We start from the raw sequence: 27,740 nt of genomic DNA on the forward strand, positions 1-27,740 counted from the left end.
TAGTTCCAACTGGCGGAACTGGTGGCTGCCGCGAGCCGTTCGGAACCGCTCGGTAGAAAAGAAACAGGCGGGCACGTCAAGTTCATAAAGAAAACGGAAAGGGGGAAAAAAACAAACCCAAGTGAACACTGAACCCGGAATCTGAACGCCTTCGCGCAACTCTAAGGATTACGGATCTATGGGCGGCAGCCATTCCGAGTCGGGGCAAAAGAGGCCGTTCTAAGGAGGGTTGGAGGGGAGGGGAGGGGAGGAAAGAAAAGAAGCGAGGCCGGATTGGTTGCTTGGCGTTCGTCGTCGGCGTAACAGTTTCCTGGGGCAATTGTTGTAGGCCGCAGGCCCTTGTGGGGCTGGTGAGCGAACGCGGAGGCAAGAGACCGTATCGGCGGTCGGGGAGGCCTTCCTTCTCTCCTGGGAGGGCGCGCGGGGAGGGAGGAGGGAAGCGAGGAGGCGGTCTCTTTCTGAGGCTGGGGCTGCCGGGGGAGATGGAGGCGTGTTGGGGGCTGGAGGAGCCGAGGACGTTGGACTGCAGACCCCGCGAGCGGTAAACGGCGTCCCGTGGGCGACCGTGGATAGCTTTTGGGCACTGTAGGTGTCTCTCGTTTAAGAGTTCCCCTGAGCACGAGCAAAGTTCTTTTCCGCAAGCAGGCTCCGTCCTCAGTTGCTTCAAGAGACGCTTAGAAGAGAGTTCTTCTCGCCCCCCCCCCAGGATTGTTTTATCGCTGCTGCTTCTTCTTCTTCTTCTTCTTCTTCTTCTTCTTCTTCTTCTTCTTCTTCTTCTTCTTCTTCTTCTTCTTCTTCTTCTCCTCCTCCTTCTTCTCCTTCTCCTTCTCCTTCTCCTTCTCCTTCTTCTTCTCCTTCTTCTTCTTCTCCTTCTCCTTCTTCTCCTCCTCCTCCTCCTCCTTTTTCTTTTTCTTTTTCTTTTTCTTTTTCTTTTTCTTTTTCTTCTGCTTCTTCTTCTTCTTCTTCTTATTATTATTATTATTATTAATAATAATTTCTTGCTTTCCAGGGCGGTGGGTTTGTTGGTGTTTTCATCCAGCAAACAACGAAGCTCGCTCAGAGAGCACCAAGGACTCCCTAGTTCAGTCCTGAGCTCCAGATATTCTATTTTCATCTAGTTTTCAAGAAGCGCAACAGCAAAATGACAAAGACGGCAAGAAAGTGGGACAGAGTTACCAAACGAAACGTACTACGACAGGCTTAAGGAAAAAAAAAAGTTTTGATCCAGGGGTGGGATAATACTTTATTCCACAGCCTGTCACCTGTTTCGTTTGGTAACTCTGCCCCTTGCTCTCTTTGTAATTTTGCTCTTCCACTTAACCGAAAGCTAGCTGACAATGCAGGTAGTCCTCAACTTTCAACAGTTCATTTAGTGTCTGTTCGAAGTTACAGCAACACTGGGAAAAAAATGACTTAACGGCAATTTTTTTCTGACTTATGACCATTTGAGTATCCCCCACGGTCATGTGATTTATGTTCAGATGCTTGTCAACTGACTCGCATTTATGATAGTTGCCGTGTTCCGTCTTCTGACAAGCAAAGTCAATGGGGAAACCAGATTCATTTCACAAATCGTGTTGCTAATTTAACAACTGCAGAGATTCAGTTAACAAATGTGGCAAGAAAGGTAGTAAAATAGGGCAAAACTCACTTAACGATTTCCTCACTTAGCAACATAAATTTTGGGCTCAATTGTGGTCATAAATCAAGGACTACCTGTAGAATATCTGTAGCTCAGGATTGAACTGTGGAGTCCTTGGTTCTCCTGGGCTTGGTTGTTTGCTTGCAGATGTTTCATTAGCCAACTAGGTAACATCAGTGCCAGTAAGTGTGGAGTTTGGTTTCTGTTTATATACAGTAGCTTGCCTTGCCAGTTTTTGGTGGGGGGTCAAGTAGGGCAGGGGTCTTCAAACTTGGCAGGCAGCCAGGCAGGGTGGCTGAGAAATTCTGGGAGTTGAAATCCACAAGTCATAAAAGGACCAAGTTTGAAGACCCCTGTAGTAGGGCAATGAAACATCTGCAAACTAACAACCAAGCTCAGAGACCATTAAGGACTCCACAACCAGATGCAGTTCAAATCCCTGTGTGCTTCAAAATAATTAAATCAAATGTAAATGTTTTCAGCTCTGATTCCCAGGGAATTTGTCAACAGATCTCGAATGGGCAAAAAAAGCAGTAAATAGTGAATTAAACGAACAAGCATTTGTGAGATCATTTTGTGGGTTTCAAGATGGAAGGAGAAGGGTTTTTTCCTTTATTGAAAACCAGTGTGGCCTCAGATGGAAAAACTATAACACAAGAGAGGAGATTTGCATACATTTTGTTTCAAATATAATTTGATGTCTTATTTAGGTTTTTTTTTCTGATTGTTGGAAATATGTCTTAATAAGACCAATGAGCAAAATTAAAATTCATACATTTACAACGTTCCTTCTCTTTCTTTCAGAAAAAATAATTGGAGAAGTGGGAATCTCCATTCTGTAACTATGTCTGGGATTGGGAACAAACGAGGGGCTGCAGAGACTAGCCCATCAGGTCCTCCAGAGAAAAAGGCAGGAGTTGAGGACTCAGAGACCACTGTGGAGACTATTAAGCTTGGTGGCGTTTCCTCAACGGTTTGTATCTCGTGTTGGGTTTTACTCTTTCTGTGGAATGGAATATTTTGATTGTTGTGCTCTCCTTGACTCCCATAGCCACTGGGATGAATTCTATCCCAAAGCTGGGTGGACTTGGGTCTAACTCTCATGGAAATGATAAACTTGTTGCTAGGATAGGATGTGGATGATTAATTATGAGTCCTTATTTCTTTTTCCTTTCATATTAATTTTCTTTATGAATTTTTATAGGAAGGAGGATATTTGAGAAACCTTGTGTGAGAACCCCTTTGCTGTAGTGTGAGATGTTATGAATTGGATTTTGATATATAGATGCCTAGTGTTTTCCAGATATTTTGGAATTCAGTAGCAAAGGATGGTGGATACTTGTGGTCCAAAAAATGTGGAGGCCATTAGGATGCCTACTTACCACCTCAGACATGCATTGAAATGAATAGTTGTTCTTCCCAAACCTAGATCAACATTGTAATCACTATACCATGTTGGCTGTATTTCAGGAAGAACTGGACATTCGCACACTCCAGACTAAGAACCGAAAGCTGGCAGAGATGTTGGACCAACGGCAAGCTATTGAAGATGAGCTGCGAGAGCATATAGAGAAGCTGGAAAAGCGTCAAGCCACGGATGACGCATCGTTACTGATCATCAACCGCTACTGGAGCCAGGTCTGTTGCATTTCTTTCTCCTAATGGTCCCATCCCTTCAATTTTGCCTGGCGAACTTTCTTATAAATGAAACATACCCTCTTTTCAGTTTGATGAGAACATTCGCATCATTTTAAAACGCTATGACTTGGACCAAGGCCTTGGGGATCTCCTGTCAGAGCGAAAAGCATTGGTGGTACCCGAACCGGAGCCTGATTCGGACAGCAACCAAGAACGCAAAGATGAGAGGGATCGAGGTAAAGTATTTGATACAGGGTGGTGGATGTTTTACAGATGCTTACGATCTCGTGGTAGTATGAAATAATTTTATCTTTTGGATCCAGATTGCATCTAGTGGTAATTACTTTCTTGCGCTATCGTAATTTAGGAGAAATATTTGAGCCTGCATTCTCCTTTCTGGCTACACTGGCTAGTAGCACTAGTGAGGAAATGGAATCCCAACTACAGGAGCGTTTTGAGTCTTCCCGCCGTGCAGTCACGCAGATTGTGACAATGTATGATAAACTTCAGGAGAGAGTGGATGTGCTGTCCCAGAAGCTGAACAGTGGAGGTATGGCATTTTCCAGAACTTAGGGATATACTGTATTACATTTTCAAAACATTTGTAATTAGAGAACCTTTTCAGGAAAAATGGGCTAATCTGTTGCTGGTCCATTGACTTTACTGCCAATTTGTCAAATAAATAATGATTTGTAGTACTTGGTTCTTTTGAAATTACGCTAAAAATAGATATTTATCTGGAACTGCAACTTCAGATCAGGAGAGTTGCCAGAATAGGGGAGATTGTGCCTTGCAGTAAACTGGAATTGTCAGATAAAATGAATTTTGCCTACATGATAAACTAAATCAAGGGCACGTTTTTGATCCTTCTCATATTACTAGATTTCCAAGTCCCATCACTCCTGGCTATTGCCCATCTTGTCTGAAGATGATCAATCCAACAAGATGTTTTTGATCTCCTTGAGTCCAGTATATTGTTGGAACTGGGAATTGAAAGGCCAGGCTCTGGTGATTTGCCACTTGTCCTCCAAATTAAACGATGTGTCTGTTTGCAATAGTGGCGAATATCTGTAGCTTGGGTGTAGGATGAGGGTGAAGGTTCGTTCTCCGAGCTCGTGGGTTAAGTTCTGAACGTTTTGTTACCAGGCTAGGTAACATCTTCAGCGGAGTTTAGGGGATCTATTGTGTCTATTCTCACATGCTTAGGTCCAAACTACTTGCAGGTTAACCTGCTCTATATCCAGTCTGCACTGTTCCTGTCATGCACGTGGCACTATTTGGTTCAGTTGCTTTCTAAATTTGATCCATCTTTCTAATGCTGATTTAAATATTGTGTTTTCTGGGTTAGCTGAACTCCTAAGTAAACCAGTGGAAAAACATTCATTTTGGTTGCTTTCTGTAGATAGCACCAAACATCAATATTTCAACTTATTCATGGTAGACTTTTGCAGCTTGAGGTTTGAATCTACAATGGTTATTTATATATTTTATAATTTGTAGTTATATTACATTTGATGTATTGTACTTTAGTTCTGTGCAATAGTGGAGAGTTCACTACAATGCTATTTATACCATTGTAAATATATTTAGAAATATCTGTAAAAGTGAAAAGAGATAAACAAAAAGGAAAAGCAATAAAATGCTGTAGGAAAGAGAAATCCTAAAATCTTCTGATGTCCACTCAGAATCAAAACATACATTAGAGAGTCATGGTGGCGCAATGGTTAGAAGGCAGTAGTGCAAGCTAATTCTGCCGACTGCCAGCAGTTCAGTCCTAATTAGCTCAAGGTTGACTCAGTCTTACAGTATTTCTGAGGTTGGTAAAATGAGAACCCAGATTGTTGGGGGCAATATGCTGACTGTAAACCGCTGAGAGAGGACTGTAACTGTTACGAAACGGTATCTCAGTTTTAAGTGCTATTGCTATACATTCCTTCATTAGATCTATTTTTGGACAAGCGGTTATTTCCAAATTTTATTGTTGGAATTACTCCCAAATTTCAACGGTAAAAACTATGAAGAACGCTGTCATCTTGTTTGTTTTACTTTTTTTTTAGTTACCCAGTTTTTTGAAACAATACTCTAAAATTATGCAAGGTTAGAATTGTTCCCATCATTCTGAAGTCTGTTCTTAAAATCTATAAGGCTAGAAACTTGCTTTAAAAAAATAAAAACAATTTGAGTTTCTATGAAAAATATAACAAATCACTGTGTCTTGTTTATTTCTATTTTTTTAAAGAAAATATTTAGAGGCCTGATAGCTGCAATATGATAGTGTTCTTTATTCCCCCCCCCCCCCCCCCCCGGTCATCTTTAGATGTATCTCTAATGGAAGAGGCTGTTCAGGAGCTGAATTCCTTTCTAGCAAATGAGAACAGAAGGCTGCAGGAACTGGCTGATTTGCTTCAGGAGAAACATCGCTCTATGTCTCACGAGGTACAAGGAAAGGTTCCAGGAAGCCACGTAGCAGAAATGATGGGGCCAGGAAAATTGTGACCTGAATTTTAGGGGGCAAAGGAAAAGACCTTAAAGAGAAGGATGTTAATTAAGCTGCTGAATCTTACTTGTATATTATTTGATTGGCCTTGTAACCTACGCGGTGTAAAATTTGAGGTCTCCTAGGAGAGGAATCACTGGAGAAGAGCCTAATGCTGGGAAAGATTGAGGGCAATAGAAGGGGACGACAGAGAATGAGGTGGCTGGATGGAGTTACTGAAGCAGTAGGCGTGAGCTTAAATGGACTCCAGAAGATGGTAGAGGACAGGAAGGCCTGGAGGAACGTTGTCCATAGGGTCGCGATGGGTCGGACACGACTTCGCAACTAACAACAACAACAAGGAGAGGAATAGCTTGGTGATGTTCAAGGGAAGGGGGCAAACTATTAAGCTGTGCAACGTAAAAGCAGAGTGTGAAGCAGAAAACAGGAAAAAACAAGGAAGCAAAGCTCTCCTAGTGCCAGCCAATTATTAGGTGAATAGTATACATTTGTCTGTGTCACACCACTAATAAAGCTGAAACAATACCGAGTGCAGTTCGTTGTTGCGAATCCTATGGGTACAGTGGGTCTTTTCTCATTCATTAGCTACCATGAGAAGCGCAAATAACATAATTTGCCCTTAATTTTAAATTTATTTTTATTCTAACACTCCGAGACTCTAGAATTCACCAATGCACCAAGTTAAATAAATAGTCTGCTACTCGGAGCTTCTTATGTTGATTGCGGGTAAGAATAGGCTTTTGGAGGTTACTAGAAGTGGGGGCGGATGGCTGCACTCAGATATTCTGTTTATTCAGATATTATTGGGAAAACAGCATCAGTTTTTCCTCATAAATGTTTATGCTAGGAGCACGAGATGTAAAATTCTGGCTTCTCATCCCTACCAAGTTATAGTTTCACCTTTGGCACTTGATATCCTTCTCAACTTACCCTCAAATAATTGACAGTCTCAGCCACTCACTTAGGTGGTAAGGTTTCACACCTACTGCTCCCCGATTAGTTCTTTAGGCAAAAGCTACTTAATATAATCTCCCCATTACAGTTGTCAATGTCAATGGTTGCGGTAGGCTTTTTTGAAATGCTTGGGTCCTAGATGGAGAATATGGATGCAGTAATACAGGGAGGTGAATTAAATGTGAACCATCAAGCTAGTTTTAGACTGAAGTGCAGTATATTGTGGTTAGGGTTGCATTGTCTCTAAAAGATCTGAGCTTAGGTAGTTCTGTACCTTGCATTAGTCTTGGAGGACAGAGACTATAAGTACTCTAGCTAAGAAAAAGAGATTCTGGCCACAGAATTCACTTCCTGCCTTGTATATTGCTGCATGGACAATAGGGGGAAGCTTCTGGACAGCATTTGGAAATGAAAGCAAAGTCAAAATACAGTACTGCTCTCTGTAGTGTGCTAAGTGTTTACTGTATGTCATTTGTTCTCTGAACTGCACTGGTTTCTTTTTTGTTTCTTGATGTTTAAGATGTTGATTCTTGGGGTCAGCATTTCTCACTTTTAATGATCATTTTAGTCTGGTGCCGTTTAATCCTAGGTAAAGGTAAAGGTTCCCCCGCACATGCCAGCTAGTCGTTTCCAACTCTAGGGGCCGGTGCTCATCTCCATTTCAAAGCCGAAGAGCCAGCGCTTGTCCGAGGACGTCTCCGTGGTCATGTGGCCGGCATGACTAGACGCCAAAGGCGCACGGAACACTGTACCTTCCCACCGTAGTGGTCCCTATTTTTCTACTTGCATTTTTACGTGCTTTCGAACTGCTAGGTTGGCAGAAGCTGGGACGAGTAACAGGCGCTCACTGTGTTATGCGGCACTCGGGATTCGACCCACCAAACTGCCAATCTTCTGATCGACAAGCTCAACGTCCTAACCCACTGAGCCACCGCGTCCCCTGCCGTTTAATCCTACTCACTAACAATTAAGTTTGGTTACTTTCAGTTTTCTCTCTCTGTCTTGCTTTCAGCTATAAATGTGCTTTAAATATTTTTTAAGATTCAGTTAAAAAACTGAGTCTGTCAAAGCAATGCCTTCTTTTGTAAGGGTGAAGCATGACATACCTTTCTTAAACAAGAAATTAGTACATGAGAAACCTGCCCTCTCTGTTTTAAGTCTGCCTGTCGTTTAATTCATTGTTCTCCTGTTGTATTAGGACAATCCCATAATTATTAGTCAGCATGAACATTTGCTTTAGTAAAGGCATTCTGTAACTCTGGCATTTTAAAACTGAAATGATTCTCATGCTGGGAAAGTCGTTTTTAGAGTTGCGTTCAACACTCTGGCACAGAAACAAGTCATTCATAGGATGCATATAGTGTGTGGGTTGGGGAATTTGCAGTGAAATCCTAAACGGGATAGGCTGTTGGTGCATTGGAAGGGAGGGGCAAGGAGGGAAATTTCATTAGTAGCCCCTGAAAATTCCCTTGTTTGCAAGCATGTGGCACCCTTGGTGAAGGTATACGAGTAAAATTCGAGACTTGTGTGTAACACAAAGATTGTCAACACTGAGTAGTCACTCTGAGAATAAACACAGGAACCTCATTTTAACTTCTGTCCCTTCTAATTTCTTTGCCTCAGTTTTCCAAATTACAAGGGAAAGTAGAGACAGCAGAGTCTCGTGTATCTGTGCTAGAGACTACAATTGATGACTTGCAGTGGGATACGGACAAAATTCGCAGACGAGAACAGAGGCTGAACAGGCACCTGGCAGATGTTCTGGAAAGAGTAAGTGGCAGTCCCAGATTAAACAATAGGAACATATCATATATTTCTTGGCAAATGTGAAAATGTGATCATCAGCTTGGACTTTCTTTCCTACCTAGATAGGCATTTTGCATTTCAGTGAAGGTCTCTGAAGCTGCACAGTGATTGTGAAGCACAGCAGGGTTTTTTAAAATGAGAATTGGAAACCCCAAGTGGATGAAATTAGAGAAAGTAAAATGTTAAAAAAATGTGAATATACCGCCTTTCAGGGGAAAAAATGGCTCCCTACTTTAAATTTCCTCTTGGAAAATTGTTCTTGAAAGTGAGTGGAAACTCCTTTTGGACAGATGATGAGGGCTGCTCACTTATGAAGAGGTTTCTAATAGCTTGTGGTAGCGCTTTGAATAGCTTCCTGCCTTTCCCTGAAAGAAAGAAAATTGTATTATTATAATAAATAAATATGCTCTTCTAAAAGCAATGTGCTCGGTTACTCAGGTTTGAATAACATTTTGGAATTTGGCTTGCTTTCACACCTCATTTGAAATTGTTTTGAGTCAGAGTAAAGTCTTTAATTCGGTGTTTTTTTCTTCATGAACCACAGCTAAATATTTCTGTAATCCTCTCTTTTTTTTTTTGCATCTAGACACATCTCCACGAGGGGCAGAAGTTATTGTTATTGATAACAAGTTAAAATGCACACACAGAAAAAACAAACTAGAAGCTTTTTAACCTTCATAAATGCAGCGGGAAATCTTAAAGCAACATTTTCAAGACCAAATACATTATCATTTTCTGTTTTAATGATGGCAGTGAGGATCAGCCCTTAACTCCAAGTGGAAAAGTTTTCATTTTGTACGTTAGGCAGCTTTGTGAACAGTGCCCTGTTAATAACTGCTGTGAAATATTTGTGTTTTGTTTTTTTTTTAAAAAAAATTGTAAACCTTTCAGGTAAACTCAAAAGGATACAAGGTATATGGAGCAGGTAGCAGTCTCTATGGAGGTACAATCACAATCAACTCTCGAAAGGTAACTTTCAAGGCTCATTTGCAGGTTATTAAAAAAAATAGAGGCACTGTGGCGTGGGGGAACAGAGTGCGAGCTTAAAGCAGAGGATGTTATAAATGGGGGGTCCTGGTGTTCTTTCATTTTGCAGTTTGAGGAGATGAATGCAGAGCTTGAAGAAAACAAGGAGCTTGCCCAAAACCGTTTGAGTGAACTAGAAAAATTGCGCCAGGATCTTGAGGAGGTAACAACTCAGAACGACAAGCTAAAGGTAGGAATGGGGCATGTGCTTCCCAAAAGTCTGCAAGCTGAGTTAAACTTGTAAGCGTGGTTCACTCACCCACCAGAAAGGCTTTCATCTTGGGGGTCCATTTAATAGTCAGAATTAGCAGTCAGCAGTTTTTCCAAGTGTGTCTTCTGAATGGACGAAGGGATTTATGTGAGAGGAAATCTATGCAGCACTTGGAGGACACGACCAGAAGTTTAGGTCATTGGCTTTTGGTCAGAGTCCTAACCCCAAACCTTTATACAGGCTGCTGCTTATTCATAAGTATAGTAGTAGTCAGTCTGGATGAATGGACGAGACAGACCAATCCAAGAACTGAAAGCAGCTCTCTTTCCAGGAAGAGACTTTCAGCTTTGGCTCAGTAGATCACTGCCGATGGGAATATCTCTTGGGAACCATAGGTGGCCCCTTCTAACCACAGCAACTCACATAAAGGGCAGATCGTTGCGGTTGTACAGTGAATGTATTTATTAATAACATTTGTATAGCTACCCTTCTTAAAACCAAATTCTGGGTGGCTGACAAGCCAGGAATAAAACAGTGTATATATAAGCAGTCAAAATGTCTACATCACATGCTTTTAAAAAAAAGTATTGCAAGAGTGTATAACTCCACATTTTCTACTTGCTGTATTGATTTTAGTATGTTAGCTTCATTGGAATTGATGCAATGCTGCCCCCCTCTGGGCTAACAAAGCAAGCTGGAAATAATAGCAACATACTTTGTCTTTATTATCTTAAATGTTACTCTGATATCTATTCCAAAATAGAAACAGATTGCTAATGACAAGATTATTACATACATTATTTAATATATATTTTCTTCGTACAGCTGAAAGCCAGATATTTAAGGTTTGAAGCACTCTTCCATCTAGTCTCCGACACTCCACCCCCGCCACAATTTGCTTAGCTTTAACTAGATGACTGTTGAATTGTCCATATTCTCATAGTGTCCATCTGCATAGTTCTTTTTATAGGATGCCCAAAATATACATGAGCAATGTTGTATATATGATATCCTATATATGCGGTGTGTTTTGATTTTACTTGGGAAAATAAAAATACAGTCTAAGATATTAAGATCATTCCATTGCCTTAGAGAACTTAATGTCTCTTGAAATTAGGGACATGTTGTGATACATATTTTATTGCAAGGAATATACAGTAGGAATAACACTGATTATCGATCAGTTGAAAATGTCTTGAAATTATCCTTGTTGCAATGATATAATTGCAACATTTAATAGGTGACATCACTCATATGCTATAAAATAAAATCAGGTCTCAGTAAAAATCAAGCATTCAGAGCCATGTTGCAGGTGGGGGAATGGCAGTGTTGAACACTTGTTGCTCCTGGGGTAAGTATACTGCTCAAAAAAATAAAGGGAACACAAGATAAGACATCCTACTATTAGTGTTCCTTTTATTTTTTTTGAGCAGTATATATTGGTGTGTCTTTGAGGTGTCAGGGTTTCAGCAGTGCCATCAAACTGATAAATGACTGGTTCCAGTGTATTTTGTTTGTAGGCAATGATCAGTTGAAGAAACAAACCTAAAGGGTGCATCCTTAATATTGACCAGTGTTCCTCAGCCTTGGCAGCCTGAAGATGCCTGGACTTCAAATTTCAGACTTCTCCAGCCAACATGCTGGCTGGGGAATTCTGGGAGTCACACATTGCGAAGACTGAGAATCTGCGATATAGATATATAGACAGAATTGTGAACCAAGGTTATAAATTCCTTGCAAACACATAGCTTGCTTTTTTCTGAGTTTTTCCATGGTATAGATGTTAACAACAACAATAATAATATAAAGTTGGAAGGGACCTTGGAGGTCATCTAGTCGAACTTCCTGCTCAGGCAGGAAACCCTGTACCATTTCAGACAAATGGCTGTCTAGTCTCTTCTTAAAAACTTCCAGTATTGCAGCATTCACCGCTTCTGGAGGCAGGTTGTTCCTCTGGTTAATTGTTCTAACAGTCTAAGGAAGTTTCTCCTTAGTTTCTATCAAATAGATTAATAATATAAATCTCTCCAGACTAAAAAAAACCACGATTTTGATTGTACCCTAAACTTCTAGTTTTAATACATTGCATCAAAATATCCAGTGATATATCTCGTGGTTGAATTGAATGCAAGTGTCTGAACTTCAGTTCAAGAAGTTCTCCTGCTGTTCTTTTAGCTTTTCTGTTTATTTTGCCTTCAAGACACTAATAAAATGGTTTGGAAATCATGTTGCACCTTCTTTATTAGGCCACATATAAAGTTTGCTACAAAATATTCAGGCTGTTGTTTATATCTCATCAGAGTAATACATAAATGTTTACTATATCTATTTGCTTTAATTTAAGAATTATGACTCGTTTCAGATTATATTGCCAGATTTCATGGTTTAGTGTTCTCTTTTTTTAATGGCCATTTGGGATTTTGCGTAAAAGCTTGACATCAGTTTTATTTTATTTTATTTTATTAAATGACCATGGGAAGAATTTGTAGAAAAGCTAGGCTTGGTTCCAATGATTGTCCTTGTTGTTACGAATGAAAGGGTAATGCCTAAACCTAACTTTCAGGTTGCTTTCTTTGTGTGTTTTTTGGACTGCATTTCTGTTGCCTTTATTTCTGTCAAGTATAAGTGAATCACTTCTGTTCTCTTTCATGGGCCCAACCAGGTGGATCTCAGGCGAGCAGTGGAAGAGGTAGTGAAGGAAACTCCAGAATACCGTTGCATGCAGTCCCAGTTCTCTGTATTATACAATGAGAGCCTCCAGTTAAAATCACAGCTGGATGAAGCCCGCACTCTGCTACATGGTACCCGAAGTACTCACCAGCGCCAGGTGGAACTGATTGAGGTAATGGCCTTCTCCCTTTGTGTCTCCTACTTTGTCCTGAAAATATAAGAAAACGAGTGTTGTGTCTTTTGCAGCTTTGCTCACTCCAAATGCTTTGGACAGTAACTCCTACTGATCTCAGCTACGTGATATGTGGCTCTTGCTAGCCTGGAACATTTCAGGGTGAAAACGTTTTTGCAACACAAACTTTAAAGCCTGTGTGTCATCATCAGGATAATCAGGTGGAGATTGCAAAGACAAAAGCTATTCGTAGATAAATAAGCAAGTAACTGTTCTGGCCAAATCCCTCAGAAAGGGTTTAGAATTAAAAAAAAAAAGCGCAGACAGAAACGGATGATACCATATTTAGATGTCAAAGACAGTTTCAGACAAACTGTTACGGGAATACTCATTATGGTTCTAGAACAGGGGCCTTCAAACTTGGCCCTTTTACGACTTGTGGACTTCGACTCCCAGAATTCCTCAGCCAGGCACGCTGGCTGAGGAATTCTGGGAGTCGAAGTCCACAAGTCGTAAAAGGGCCAAGCTTGAAGACCCCCTGTTCTAAAAAGTATACCTACAGTCTTTCTTCATCATGGCAGCAGCAATGCAGTAACTATCATTTTGTCTTCCAGCGGGATGAAGTCAGCTTACACAAGAAATTACGAACCGAGGTTATTCAGCTGGAAGACACTCTTGCCCAGGTTCGTAAGGAATATGAGATGTTGCGGATTGAATTTGAACAGACTCTTGCAGCTAACGAACAAGCAGGTACTTCATACCAGGTCTTTCCTAGAAACCCTACTTTGTTGATTTTGCAAAGCCAGCTCCACAAATAATCTTTTCAACACTGCATAACTTCACCAGTGACATAGCTCTTTGTAGTTTAACGTTAAAGGGCCATTAGTTTTAAAATTTAGATGAACTTTTAAACAAGCCCCAAGCATGATGGGAGACAAATCTAATGGATAGGTGGATGGATGGATGGATGTAAGTCATGAGGATTCTGCTTCTCCAGTACAATATTTTTGATCTATTAGCATGGGGCTTTTTAAGGGCACTTTCTGTGTGTTCTTTCAATATTTTTTTTATTCAACCATAGGTCCTTTTGTAATTGGATTGCTAGAATCACAGGAACCAAAGCCCTTTATAAGCACCATTTTGAAGGATGGCTGCTACTTGATCATCTCCAAAGTTCTTGTGATTAATATGAAACCCCGACGCTGTCTTTGTGTGCAGCATTGCTGGCACTGGAAATGATCAGAGGCCCAAGAGGGTCTTTTGGCCATTGAGAGGTGACATTTCATTTGTTTTGAAAGCTTGTATTAGTCCTCCCTAATATAAATCATCATTTTGTTACAATTAGTCTAGGAATTAGTCTATTTGAGGAAGGGTTATTCATGGCAAAGTTGAGGAGAGGTTGATATAACACATCTGTTGTGTGTGTGTGTGTGTGTGTTGTAGGCCCCATCAATCGAGAGATGCGCCACCTCATCAGCAGTCTCCAAAATCACAATCATCAGCTAAAAGGGGAGGTGCTAAGATATAAGAGGAAGCTGAGGGAGGCTCAGTCTGACTTGAGCAAGGTAAGGGAGATGGGAAAATAAAGATTGTCTAAAAAAAAAACAACGGAAGCAAAAAAGATGTGTGCGTTAATTCAGGTTTGAAGAGCGTGTGGGATAGTGTTTGCATGACCAGCTGTGCTTTTTTCCCCCCCTCAAGACAGTGCTTTATCATTTTATAAATACTCCTATTAGAAATGTTTTTTAAACTACTGCCCAAATAGTTTTAGTTTCTTTAAATGATCCATTCTGGCTATTTTTACAGAAAAGTACAGTAAATGAAATGTTGGGAAAAGAAAAGCACGTTGTGTGCAGAAAACATGGCAATCTGGATAACAGATCATTCGGGAGGTTTACCGGTATTTTATTTATTTTTATTTTAATTCCATTTATATCCCGCCCTTCTCCGAAGACTCAGGGCGACTTACAAGCTTAGCAGTAGCCTTCATTCTATGTATATGCCTGCTTATTAGGGCTTTCACACATACACCCCAAGCGGCATTATTACAAAGTCAGCTTAATTGCCCCCAACAATCTGGGTCCTCATTTTACCTACCTGGGAAGGATGGAAGGCTGAGTCAACCTTGAGCCTGGTGGGATGCGAACCTGCACTAATTGCAGGCAGCTGGTGTTACTTAAGGAGGCATTAGCCCACTGCTCCACCAAGGCTCTCTTTCTGTTCCAGAACACGTGAATCTGAATGTTCCAGTGATGGTCTGGTAGCGACCAGAATACCACAAAACACAGCCTGTTTCAGAAAATTTCATTTCTCAAGGTGGTTGGCCCACGTCCAGGATGCATTATACTATAGTATCTCAGAATTCCCGTAATATTCCATCCTTAAGTTCCAAATTGTTTTATTAGTTTATTAAAATATAAAATACAAATATTTTCAATAATGAAAATAGTGGAGGGAAAAGGGGAAAAGGAAAGAATAGCGTTGCCTTCCTACCCTTTTTAGCACAGTAGATTAAAATAATAATATACAGTCACAGCTTTTTTTTACTTTTGTATAATAATACCTACTAGTCCTTTCTATAACAACAAATAACAAATCTATCTAATCAGCAAAACCTAAAGTCAAAAAGTTTTCACTTTTTTTTCCCCCCACCCCCGGGCACAAAGTCGAGAAGCGATAGTTAGCCGTATTCTTTGTTTAGGTCAGTCCATTTAGCCGTCTCGGTGCTAATTGCATTCGTTTATTCCAGCCAGCCATCTATTGTGGGAATTAAAGTTATCTTTTCTGTTTTTGCACACAGAGCATTCTTGTCGCTATCAATAAGATTCCGTCTTTAGAGCAGAATATTTGCTTGTATCGACTACACAGGGTATGAAGAAGGATAATAATAATAATAATAATAATAATAATAATAATAATAATAATAATAATAATAATAATTATTATTATTATTATTATTTTATTTGTATACCGCCCTTCTCCCGAAGGACTCAGGGCGGTGAACAGGGCAATACATGTTAAAAGACAAGAATACAAAAATTAAAAGAGATTAAAGAAGATGTCCAAAAACTATAACAATAAGTTAAAATACATAAAAGCAATAAAACCCATCACCCATCAGGCAAAGCAATAAAACCCAATAAAACCCAATAAAACCCAAACCCATCACCCATCAGGCCAGGCTGGCTTGTTCAATATACAGCGATCTATCTATTTTCCCATTTGGGTGAACAGAGAAACCCCACGTTTGAAACTGCTTTGGTGTGTTTTGGCTAGCCCTGTAAAATGAAGGTAGAGGAACAAGAGGTGTTTTTTTTTTGAAGACCCCGTATCAGAAGTATCCCTAATGTATTGTTCTTCTGCTCCAGACTCGTTCTCGCAGCGGCAGTGCTCTCCTGCATTCCCAGTCCAGCACTGAAGACCCCAAGGAGGAGCCCCCGGAGATCAAACAGGAAGCCGAGGATCATCCTCCTCATGCTGCCACTTCCAAGGGGCCCTCTGAGGATGCCTTGGAAACTAAAGCGAAGCGAGATGAAGAAGAGCGGGAGAGAGAAAGGCGAGAAAAGGAGCGGGAACGGGAGAAAGAGAAGGAAAAAGAGAAAGAAAGGGAAAAAGAGAAAGAAAGGGAAAGGGAAAAGCAGAAGCAAAAGGAGTCGGAGAAGGAGCGGGAATCGACCAAAGAAAAGGACAAAGGGAAACACGATGACGGCAGGAAGAGAGAAGCTGAATTGGTCAAGCAATTGAAATCGGATCTTAAGTAAGTTGATCTGCTTTTTTGGGGGGGGGGCTTGGGGAACTGTACTGTGATAGCCGAAGATATTTTTTTAATGTTGTGGTCCTTGTGTGACATTCCTGTGTCAAAGAAAAGGGACAGGGATTAAAGTTGGGTCCTAGATCTTGAAAATGTTTTAACGGCGGGTGAAACTTTACAGCTACTATCGGTTTACAAAGGAGATCCCTGGATTTGCGAAAGCCACCTGGGATTGCTTTAGGCTGCCTGCGCCTAAAGTGAAGCGATGAAGCATCTGTGTGAGATGCTCCCAGCGTTCAGGGCCAATCAATAGCCTTTCAGCTATATAAGCTTGTAATTTCTCGGCCATTTGCAAAGGGATGATGATAAAACAAATAACCGTCACATTTCCACAGCCAGTGTTTTTTCAGCTTTTCTCCTATGAGGCACGTAGCGTTTTTGCAAATTTTCACTTAGCAAGTTGCAGCCTCCAGTTGCGACTCTGTCTAGGGTCGAGATCATTTATTGATTTGTTCCATCGCACTTATAGAACAAAATGAATAGCCTTTTTTTTCCTGTTTTGTCCCCAACATCAGCCCTGGGGGCAGTAAGCCCCTAGCTTAATGGAAAGCGTGAGCTAGATTGTGATTTGCGACTAGACTGCTATACTATTTTACCCTTACAAATTCTGTTTTATTTTCCAATGTTCTCAGGAAGGCACAAGAGAGCCAGAAAGAAATGAAGTTATTGTTAGATATGTACCGCTCTGCTCCCAAAGAGCAGAGAGACAAGGTTCAACTGATGGCTGCTGAAAAGAAGGCTAAAGCTGAGGTAATCACGTTTGATGTGGTCCAAAATACATTGGAGTCTTGATTATTTTTTCTTAAGCGTCATAAAGCAGTCTGGAAACTTGGGAGTCAATTTAGAAGTGATCTCCATTGAATGTCTACTGCCTGTCCTTTAATAGTCTGTATTTCAAGCATTGAGATTCTGCTTGTTAGCTGGAAATGTACACGGTTTGGCTTACAAATCCATTAAGAAAAAAAGAATCCTTGTTTTTTCCTTGCAGTCTAAAAAGATGTGGAACAAAGAAAAAACAAGAACCAAAGAGAACAGGAAAACAGGAAGATTTGGGAATTGTACTTTAGCGACGTACTGATCTTATAATGAATGTAAAAGAACGTGCCACAAGTCACTATCTTTTTGTGTCACAAACTGGAGTGGAATAAATTCTGGTTTTTCCCCCCCATTTAAACCAGTGATATGGTTCCTCTTCCTCTCTCTTCAAGTGCTACAGTTCAGTGGGTTGATGCCGAGTCCTCTTTTTTAATGAAATTTTGTAAGATGGCATTCTGTCTAGTGCTAATTAGCAGGTCTGTCAAAGCTGCTTTTTACATCCTCCAAGTAATCATGAACAAATCTTAGGATTCTTTGAGCTTTCCTCCTTTATTATTTGCATATTCATTTTCTGTCCCTCCCCCCCATTTTTTAAAAAACAAAACAAAACAAAACTCTTTTCTCCTGGACAATTCTGTTTGTATAGTTGGAAGAGCTAAGGCAAAGACTGAAGGAATTGGAGGATAAGGAGAAGAAAGAGAGCAAAAAGATGGCTGATGAGGACGCTCTCCGAAAAATCCGGGCTGTGGAAGAACAGATAGAATACTTGCAGAAGAAATTAGCCATGGCAAAACAGGTAAGAGGTGGTAATGAGATGGTTGAGAGGCAAGTAGAGCAGGTGGTGTTATTCCTCAAGAATGCTAAATCTTTTGATTTAGTCTTGATGACTAGAGAAGAGGTGATTGGACTGTAGAATGTCAATATTTTTCTGTCTTCTTACTACCCACCCCCACGAACTATCCACGTCCAAATGGAGTCATCTACTTAGCTAGGGAAATTTAATTTAATTTAATTTAATTTAATTTAATAATTTAATTTGTATACCGCCCTTCTCCCGAAGGACTCAGGACAATAAAAAAATGCATATTTGTGGTAAATGATATGTATCAGAAAGGCAGAATCCAGGATATACTACATTAGACAGTTTAAATTAATACTTCGGTTTAAATTATATGCCAGTAACTAAAAAGAAAATCTAGAAGATCCCAATAGTTTATTTTTTTTTCCATCACAAACAGATGATGCCACAGTGATGACATCCTTATGGTCAGGGGTAGGCAACCTCGGCTCTTTTATGACTCATGGACTTCAACTCCCAGAATTCCTGAGTCAGCTGACTCAGGAATTCTGGGAGTTGAAGTCCATGAGTCATAAAAGAGCCGAGGTTGCCTACCCCTGCTTATGGTGATGCCATTATGCAAATGCTGCTGTTACATAGTTTGAGTCCTGATGTCTGAAGTAAATACGTAGATTGCAATATAAAAATAGTCCTCTTTTAGTGACCGCCTCGTGCAGCAACCCTTTCCGCTGGCGAAGGTGATGAAAACGTAACTTGGCAGCCAGCCCTTGCCTTGGCAACCTTCACAAGGTCTGCAAAGCAAAGGAGAGCTGAAGTAAGATTGTAAGCCCGGTTGCGGTTTCACCCGGCAACTGCTTTGCTTAATGACCAAGTTGCCGGTCCCAGTTGTGGTTATTAAATAGGCGCTACCTGTATTTGCTTGCCTGACGACATCACTCAAAAGTCGTCATTTATATCCCCTCCGGTCGAGTGCCCACACGTTCACTTACTTGTATCACAGTATCCAGGAAACGTGGAAACCGTCTCCTGTCTCCCTCTCAAATTGCAGGAGGAAGAAGCCTTGTTATCTGAAATGGATGTCACAGGCCAGGCCTTTGAGGACATGCAAGAGCAAAACATCCGCCTGATGCAGCAGCTGAGGGAAAAAGATGACGCCAACTTCAAGCTCATGTCGGAACGCATCAAGTCTAACCAGATCCACAAGCTTTTAAAAGAGGAAAAAGAGGAGCTGGCAGACCAGGTTCTTACCCTGAAGACCCAGGCAAGTGGGGACAGTGAGAAGAGGAGTGAACTAGGATCCCCAAAGTATGCCTTCTCTGACGCAACCCATAAGTGTCGTCAGTGAGAGACTGTAACTTAAAACTGGGCGTTGTGCACAACTTTACTGCAATTTTCTTTTTGAGCACTTTGGCAGTAATTGGGTATCTTTTTACACAAGGGTAGACAACCTGTATAGGGACGCGGTGGTTCAGTGGGTTAGGACGCTGAGCTTGTCGATCAGGTGGTTGGCAGTTTGGCGGGTCAAATCCCGAGTGCCGCGTAGCAGAGTGAGCGCCTGTTACTCATCCCAGCTTCTGCCAACCTAGCAGTTCGAAAGCACGTCAAAATGCAAGTAGAAAAATAGGGACCACTACGGTGGGAAGGTAACAGCGTTCCGTGCGCCTTTGGCATCCAGTCATGCCGGCCACATGACCACGGAGACGTCCTCGGACAAGCGCTGGCTCTTTGGCTTTGAAATGGAGATGAGCACCGGCCCCTAGAGTCAGAAACGATTAGCACGCATGTGCGGGGAAACCTTTACCTTTACCTTAGACAACCTGTAAGTACGAGTGACTGCAGTCCCATTTGCAGACCCCCACCCCCTCATGTCAAGCTGCCAATATTTTGTGACAAATGTTTGGTTTTTAGGGACACTGGTTTTTTTCGCAGACAACAAAACAGCTCCCCAAATAGATGAATTAAGCCTCCAATACCCTGAATGCAACTATTCTGAGTAGTCACTCAAAAAGGGGCTACAGGTTTCAACCCTGCTCATCCAGCAATATCCCTGTATTAATGACCTGCCCCTTATATGCCTCAGAAGCCATTTTTAAAGGGGTGTGGGTATGTTCAATTCATCAGAAAATGACCTTTAACTATTTTGAAGCAATAATAGATTTTTGATCCAGGCATGGTCCTTGCGGAGGAATGCTATGGAGAATCAGAAAGAAACTTCATTATTTACAGGGAAGCAGGATATAGGGTGGATTTGGGGGAACAGTTTGATAAGTGCAAACGTGAAAGTCATATCAGGGGAAATTGGGGGCAGTGCTTTCTTAATACCATAAAGAATATTGAATTATATGATTTGGGTCATAGACATGAAAATCTAAATTAGCTATTTGAAAAAGTTCTTGTGTTTTGGAGACATAATTTTCGTAGTTGGCTTATTGTTTTGTCCCAATGTACGTGGTAGACTAAAGCTTAAATAAATATGTTAAGCATATGTTTTTGACATCATTGGAATGCAGAACATGGTGTTAAGTGTAGAGGTTGATTTCTGGAGCATCTTTTAATTTGTAGCCCTGCTTAGAAGTACGTGCGCTATGACTGCTTGACATTTCAGGATTCACTAAAGGGAAGATTTCTGTTGGCTGCACATACCATATTTTTCCGTCTATAATACGCACCCTTGTATAAGACGCTCTGGCATGTGAGTTTCTCCGCGCCAATCAGCTGTTCGGCAGAGCGCTGAACCGGCAAATCCAGAAGTTCGGCCAGCTGACAATCTTGCCCCCTCCTCCTGCCCGTTGGTGGCAAGTCCACAGGGGCTTGACACCTGCACCAGGCGGCATGGCAACCCACATAGGCATGCCCTGGGCTGCGGAGGTTACCATTATTTTTCCGTGTATAAGACGCACCTGATTTTTGAACAGGGTGTTTGCAGGAAAAAAAATAGCATCTTATAAATGGAAAAATACAATAGTTTCTCTTTCTATAACAGGCAGAAAAGCCTAATCCCCATTATAAAACAAGCAGAGCAGTACAGTTGACCTAAGGGTTCCAATCCTAAAGATGAGCAAATACAGAATCCTAAGTGGAATGCTTTCCTCTTCCTTGTTTTTGCCTCTTGAAGGTGGATGCCCAGCTGCAAGTTGTGCGGAAGCTGGAGGAGAAAGAGCATCTGCTGCAAAGCAACATTGGCACTGGAGAAAAGGAGCTGGGCCTGCGAAGCCAGGCCCTGGAGATGAACAAGCGAAAAGTGAGTGGATGGATACATATATACATATATACATATATACATATATACATATATACATATATACATATATACATACATACATACATACATACATACATACATACATACATACATATATATATATATATATATATATATATATATATATATATATATATATATATATATATATATATATATATATATATATATATAATCAAGCTTTCATTGGCTAACTTCCAAGGTCGTCAGGATGGAAACGCTGGGGTGGGGAGATCGCGTTTATACTGTTGGTGTCTGCACTCTGCTCACCGGTCTGTTTGTTGAGGTCTGACGTATTTCTTTGAGTTGCCGCGCATCCGTTTTTGGGGGATGTAGTTGTCTCTGAGTATCTGTTGTTAAAAGTGAATTGCTGATAGTTCCATGTGTTGTAGCCATAGCTACAATATATATATATATATTCCTCACTTAGCGACCCTAATTGTGTTTGGAATTTCGGTTGTTAAGCACAGTAGTCATTGGGCGAAGCAGCATATAAGGGCATCACTCAGCGGCCACAGTTCTAGTAGTACTGATTTTGTCACCAGGTGAGGACCTCGCACTTCTGCCCTGCACTAACTGCCCACTCCATCCTGCTGCTTCTTTCCCAGCTGGCAGAGGTTCCACATTTCAGTTTCTCCCATCACAACATGTGCGCTTCAATTATCTGCCAACTGTATCTCCCCCCCTTTCTCCCTCCCCCCCCAATCTCTGCCATTTTGGCCATCCTGTATTCTGTTGCTGCCATCTAAATTATTGTCCCAGCTAACCTTTCTCCTGTTGCTGTCAAAGTGCGCCTAGTGTCAACAAAGGGCCAGCAGGAGTCGGTGGAGAGCACGGAGGTAAGGGGCGTCAGGAGTGGCGGGTTGCAGGGTGGCAAAAAGGCAGACCTGGGATGGGGAATGGAGATGGGAATTGAAGTGCAAGCTGAAGTTGTAAACGTGAGTGGACTGGCAAGTGCCTGTTGATCATGTGACTCTGGGTGTGTGTGTGCTGTGATGACTGCAATTTCATGGGCTGGTCATGACTGTTATTTGTTCAACACTGTTGCAACTTTGAATGGTCACTGAACATTGATCATCAAGCTATCTATATATCTATTTATGAAATATATGAGTGAGTGGAATGGACTGACAGCTGCAAACATCTCTATTTTACAAACAAATAGGTTCCCTAGAAGGCAGAGGAAATTTGATTTGAAAGCCTGAGAGACTTAGGTTGGTCCACCCAAATGAAAAACAGCTATTCCAATTGTGTGAGTCCTGTCGAATGTGTCTCCATAGGGAGAGATAGCTAGATCAGATAAATCTCCTTCCTAAGGAAATGCTGAGAAATCACAAATGATTCTGTAATTAGGAGAAAAAAAAGCAGCGCTTTAAAGTGATTTCACGGACAAAAAGAAACAAGTGCAGGTTCGAGTCCCACCAGGCTCAAGGTTGACTCAGCCTTCCATCCTTCCGAGGTAGGTAAAATGAGGACCCAGATTGATGGGGGCAATAAGCTGACTTTGTAATAATGCCGCTTGGGGTGTGTGTGAAAGCCCTAATAAGCAGGCATATACATAGAATGAAGGCTACTGCTAAGCTTGTAAGTCGCCCTGAGTCTTCGGAGAAGGGCGGGATATAAATGGAATTAAAATAAATAAATAAAATAAAGTGTGTGGGGCAAAAATGAAAAAAAACTTCAAAAAAAAAATATTAATCGAGTGGTCTGAGGTAAATAATTAGAATGTTTGAAGGTTTCCAGCAAAAACGAGGTCGTGAGGATATATGAAAAGCAGAATGAGCTTGAGGGGGTTGAATATCGTAAGAGGTTAATAATACTGTTTTGAGGGTTTGCTATTTTGGTTAGTGCATTAGCACTGGTTGTTAATACACATGCAGAAAAGAACAGGAATGCAACTTGTAAGTTTGTGTCAACCAAAGTTCTGCGTCTTCGATTCTTAGATAATAATGAACTGCAGGTCCCATTGGCTGGACATCTACGGCTGCCCTAATTTGTAAATCAGCAACTAGTTGAGGATTTGAGTGAACGCCTAGAACAAGAATTCTGGATCTCTTCTCTCTGTCCGTTTCTGGACAACACATTAACACTTTTGACAGAGATAGCAGTCGCTGAGACAAAAGTGTTAAACAGTCCTATTTAACCGATGCAGAAAAGGAACCTTTTTTCCGAAGTTACTTTTAAGTTTCTTTTCCCCTGGACTTCAGTCTAAATTATCCAGCACTGAATTTTCAAAAGCAGGGGAGTGTAGAATCTCTGAGGCCTACAGAGAACGCGGGAAGATTATTTATTATTTATTTATTAATTTAATTTGTATACCGCCCTTCTCCTGAAGGACTCAGGGCGGTGAACAGGGCAATACATATTAAAAGACAAAATACAAAAATTAAAAAAGATTAAACAAGGTGCCCACAAATAAGTTAAAACACATTAAAAGCAGGTTAAAACACATTAATAAAACCCAACCCCATCCCATCAGGCCAGGCCAGCTTGTTCGAAGAGGTAAGTTTTTAGATCGCACCGGAAGGAGCGGAGGTCAGGCACCGTCCGGAGCTCGACCGGAAGATGGTTCCATAAATCCGGTGCGCCCACAGAGAACGCCCTCCCCCTGGGGGTCACCAGTCGGCATTCTTTGACCGGTGGCACCGTGAGGAGACCCTCTCTGTGGGAGCGTACTGGGCGGAGGGAAGTTGACGCCGGCCGCAGGTGCTCCCCAAGGTATTCCGGACCCATGCCATGTAGGGCTTTGTAGGTCATTACCAGCACCTTGAATCTCACCCGGAAGACAACTGGAAGCCAATGCAGCTCGCGGAGCAGAGGTGTAACATGGGAGTGATAGGAACGATGTGGGGTCTATAGATCCCACAGGAATTTTTCCCTGTCAGGGTTTCCATTTCTGTATGGTAAACCTTAGGGGAATTTATTTCCTCATTCTACCCTCTCTCCTTATCATTAGAATGCCAAGGTAAAAAGGTAAAAAAAATAAATAAATCAGTTTCAAATGTAAAAAAAAACCAAAAGCAGAGGTCATCCTAATAATTAAAGCAGGAGCAAAGCATTGGGCAGTGTTTTGTTTTGTTTTTTTAAAAAAAGCCTAGGAAACTGGGCAAAGGCATTTACATCGAGATGAAAACAAGGTAAGTGGCAGGTTGTCTTCTTGGCCAGAGCTTTCCATATAGGTTGCCTGACTGGCTTTTGGCATAGGATAGGGCAGGGATAGGCAACCTTGGCTCTTTTATGACTCATGGACTTCAACTCCCAGAATTCCTGAGTCAGCTATGCTGACTCAGGAATTCTGGGAGTTGAAGTCCATGAGTCATAAAAGAGCCAAGGTTGCCTATCCCTGGGATAGGGAGATGGGACCTAGAATGCATTTGTCTATATTTTGGGCTCATTTGTCTCCCCCATCATTCTCCCGGTTCCCCTCTCTCTTTAACTTTCCTAACACATTCCATTTAATCCTATTCCATTCCCCTCCACCCGGTCCCCGGAGTTTCAGCAATATTTCCATGTTTATCTGCAGAACAAAGGGGTAGAAAGGATTGGGGACCCTCAAACCAAAGAAACAGACACGCCCACATGTTCCGCAGAGTGAAATTTGAGAAAGAAATCAACTTTGTTTTTGCACTCAGAACCAAAGAAATCAACTTTGTTTTTGCAGGCCCCTCGGTTGCCTCATTTTCTTTTGATGTTGCTGCTGCTGCACGTGTAAATCTAATCTTCAAGCAGAACAGAAGGCTACTGGCCTTCGAAATAGATGTTTTGTCCTAGCCCAGGGGTAGGCAACCTTGGCTTTTTTATGACTTGTGGACTTCAACTCCCAGAATTCTTGAGCCAGCCATGCTGAGGGAAAACAAGAGAGGTTTCCAAGCTGAGCCATGCTGGCTCAGGAATTCTGGGAGTTGAAGTCCACGAGTCATAAAAGAGCCAAGGTTGCCTACCCCTGGCCTAGGCCAAGGAGGCCCTGTTGTTTACTCTACAATAGTCACTACTCATCCTCCCTCCCTTCTTTCTGTCTTTCTCCAGAAAAAAAATAAATACATATATTCGCCAAGCAACAAGATGGAGCTTCTGACTTACGGTAACCTTTGGAGTGCTGCCATCTGTTGTGTAAATTTCAATAAGTGGAATGGGGAAACATTACGGTTTTGTTTTTCAGGCTATGGATGCTGCTCAGCTAGCTGATGACCTTCGGGCCCAATTGGAGCTGGCGCAGAAGAAATTGCATGACTTCCAGGATGAGATTGTGGAGAATAGTGTAACAAAGGAAAAAGACATGTTCAACTTCAAACGAGCCCAGGTAACTGGCATGCAGTCCTTTGCTTGGCCAGCTCTCTCTCACGAGCTGCCTTTATTTCCAGTTTCATTCATTCAGATTACATGGCTGCCTCTTGTTTTTTGACAGCGTTTTGGCCTCTCTAATTTGATAACTTGGTCACTGTTATATGGCTCACTTGAAGTTGTTTCCACTGTTGCATTTGTTAGTAGCCAATACTGGTGCTGAATACCTAAGCTGGAACTCCTACACTTCACATATCAGTTTTAATTCATTATTTGAGTTCCAATAGAGTTCTACAAGGCTCTAGTAATGGAAGGACAACAGCTTTCTCATTTTCTTAACAGCTTAGAAGAGATCCATGAATTTTTCTAATCTGTGTGAAACTCTACAGGGCAGTAAAAGCCAAAATTTAGGCGTTTATGAACTTTTTGTCAGATTTTATTTTCATTATAATGGGAACCCGACGTTCTTCTTTGCCATCTGAAAGGCAAGAGAATAACAGGCCTACCTGGCTAATATTTTTCCTATAGGAGGATATTTCACGGCTCCGAAGAAAACTGGAGACAACCAAGAAACCAGACATGATTCCCAACTGTGATGAGATCCTCATGGAGGAGATCAAAGACTATAAGGTAGGTAATTTTGGGGCCTAAAGATTCTTGGATGTGTTGGGTTTGGGCATATCTGTTTAGTTTTGGAGAAAGATAATTGCCACTCGTGTGGAGTTGTGGCTGGCATATTTGGGAAATATACTGTGTAAGCAAACTTTTTAAATTTCCTTTTATGGAAGGAAAGCGCCCTCTGGCCTTTCCAGGAGGAAGAACAAACATTTTTCTCCCTCGTAGGCTAAAAGGGGAGGCTTGTCTGTTGACACCTGCTCCTAAACTCTGCCCTGTTTTTCTCAAAAGGCTCGCTTGACCTGCCCCTGCTGCAACATGCGCAAGAAGGATGCAGTGCTCACCAAATGCTTTCACGTCTTCTGTTTTGAGTGTGTGAAGACTCGCTATGACACTCGGCAGCGCAAATGTCCCAAGTGCAATGCTGCATTTGGAGCCAATGACTTCCATCGGATCTACATTGGTTGATTCCGGATACGTATGGCCCAGAGGATCTCCGCTGTCCACTCCCTAACCTGCCATTCCTCATCAGGCTGGATACTGCTCCTCATTCCCAGCCATTCACCTATTTTGACTTCTTTGTAAAGGAACATCTTGGTTTATTCTTTTCCGAGTATGTGTTCTTTTGTTTTTCTCCTGACTTTTTTTTAAAAAAAACTACTGCCAATTTCCAAGCCAGTTCTCACTTGTTAAATACACTTTTTTGTGGGGCCCAGATAGTCAATTGGTCCCTGATTCATCAGTGTTGACATCGTTTGGCTTGGAACTAAACCAGGCAGCAACCTTTAAACTGGAAAATTGACTCGGGATAGCTCAGTTGGCTTTCTCACGATTTTTAAGCCAACTGTTGCTCTGTTTTGGATAAAAGAGGAAACTCTTCTTTGCAGTCATCACGCTTCCCAGTTTAATGTCTGCTTGCGTGTGAGGAGTGCTGTGGCCCATAGAAGGCATTCCTACTTCCGAAGAAGGAAGACAGCGATGCACCAATCCTATTCCAAACTGAACTTTAACTCACGTTTTCCGAAAGTTGCCAACAAAGTGCATCTTGGCATTGAGAAGATGGTGGCCTTCACTATATTTCAGTTCTTCATCATATGCATTATCTGTCCCGATAATGCAGAAACACATACTTGGTCTCATCCATAATTTTGGATCCTATTTACACCCTAATGCTGTTTTGAGAAAAGGCCACTTTTTTTTTGACACATTGCCTGGAGAATTTTTAAACTGTCGGTAAGCACAAATGGTACCCATCGGCAGCATTTGGCCCTTGCTTTCTTGCAGCCAGTCTATTCACAAATGGGAACTGAATCGCATTCAAATGCACAAGTTTCACTTTGAAAGTTTTCTGTGCAGTGAAGGAAGCCGTTCTGGACCACAACAAGGTTTTAGAGACAGCTGTTTCAGAGAAGCCACCTCCACAGAATTATCAAACAGCAGCCCAGGCTTTATTGAATGCTATTTATCTCTTCTTTTGCTATGAAAATGAGATTTTCATAGCCATTTTTTTTTCAATAAATTGCCATGGTTATTTCTTGTT

General features: G+C 41.5%; 1 protein-coding gene across 4 annotated transcripts; it reads left to right on the plus strand.

The window, feature by feature from the left end:
* Positions 1 to 397: 397 nt before the first annotated feature.
* RNF20 (ring finger protein 20) lies at positions 398 to 27,740 on the plus strand. 4 transcript variants are annotated; one of them, XR_014024876.1, is made up of 21 exons: positions 417 to 585; positions 2,447 to 2,615; positions 3,113 to 3,280; positions 3,369 to 3,516; positions 3,648 to 3,830; positions 5,598 to 5,716; positions 8,355 to 8,501; positions 9,429 to 9,506; positions 9,634 to 9,753; positions 12,437 to 12,616; positions 13,231 to 13,366; positions 14,060 to 14,181; positions 15,985 to 16,373; positions 17,060 to 17,177; positions 17,890 to 18,039; positions 19,091 to 19,303; positions 21,158 to 21,283; positions 25,331 to 25,385; positions 25,464 to 25,604; positions 26,114 to 26,215; positions 26,492 to 26,620. XR_014024876.1 is itself a non-coding variant. In XM_081315753.1 (20 exons), the coding sequence occupies exons 2-20, from the start codon at positions 2,487 to 2,489 to the stop codon at positions 26,666 to 26,668; spliced, it is 2,946 nt and encodes a 981-aa protein (XP_081171879.1). In that variant the 5' UTR covers positions 398 to 585; positions 2,447 to 2,486; the 3' UTR covers positions 26,669 to 27,740. The 4 variants fall into 4 exon arrangements, 3 of the variants coding, with proteins under 3 accessions (XP_081171879.1, XP_081171878.1, XP_081171877.1); XM_081315753.1 differs by lacking the exon at positions 25,331 to 25,385 and having other exon boundaries at positions 398 to 585; positions 26,492 to 27,740; XM_081315752.1 differs by lacking the exons at positions 14,060 to 14,181; positions 25,331 to 25,385 and having other exon boundaries at positions 13,231 to 13,299; positions 26,492 to 27,740.

The sequence above is a fragment of the Vipera berus genome, assembly GCF_964194415.1.
Source record: "Vipera berus genome assembly, chromosome: 2".
Taxonomy (NCBI): domain Eukaryota; kingdom Metazoa; phylum Chordata; class Lepidosauria; order Squamata; family Viperidae; genus Vipera; species Vipera berus.

Coding starts and splice junctions, on each gene's coding strand:
- RNF20 (XM_081315753.1), top strand. CDS start 2,487: ATGTCTGGGATTGGGAACAAACGAGGGGCTGCAGAGACTAGCCCATCA. Junction 3,831..5,597: donor CCAGAAGCTGAACAGTGGAG/GTATGGCATTTT, acceptor GGTCATCTTTAG/ATGTATCTCTAATGGAAGAG. Junction 8,502..9,428: donor TGGCAGATGTTCTGGAAAGA/GTAAGTGGCAGT, acceptor TAAACCTTTCAG/GTAAACTCAAAAGGATACAA.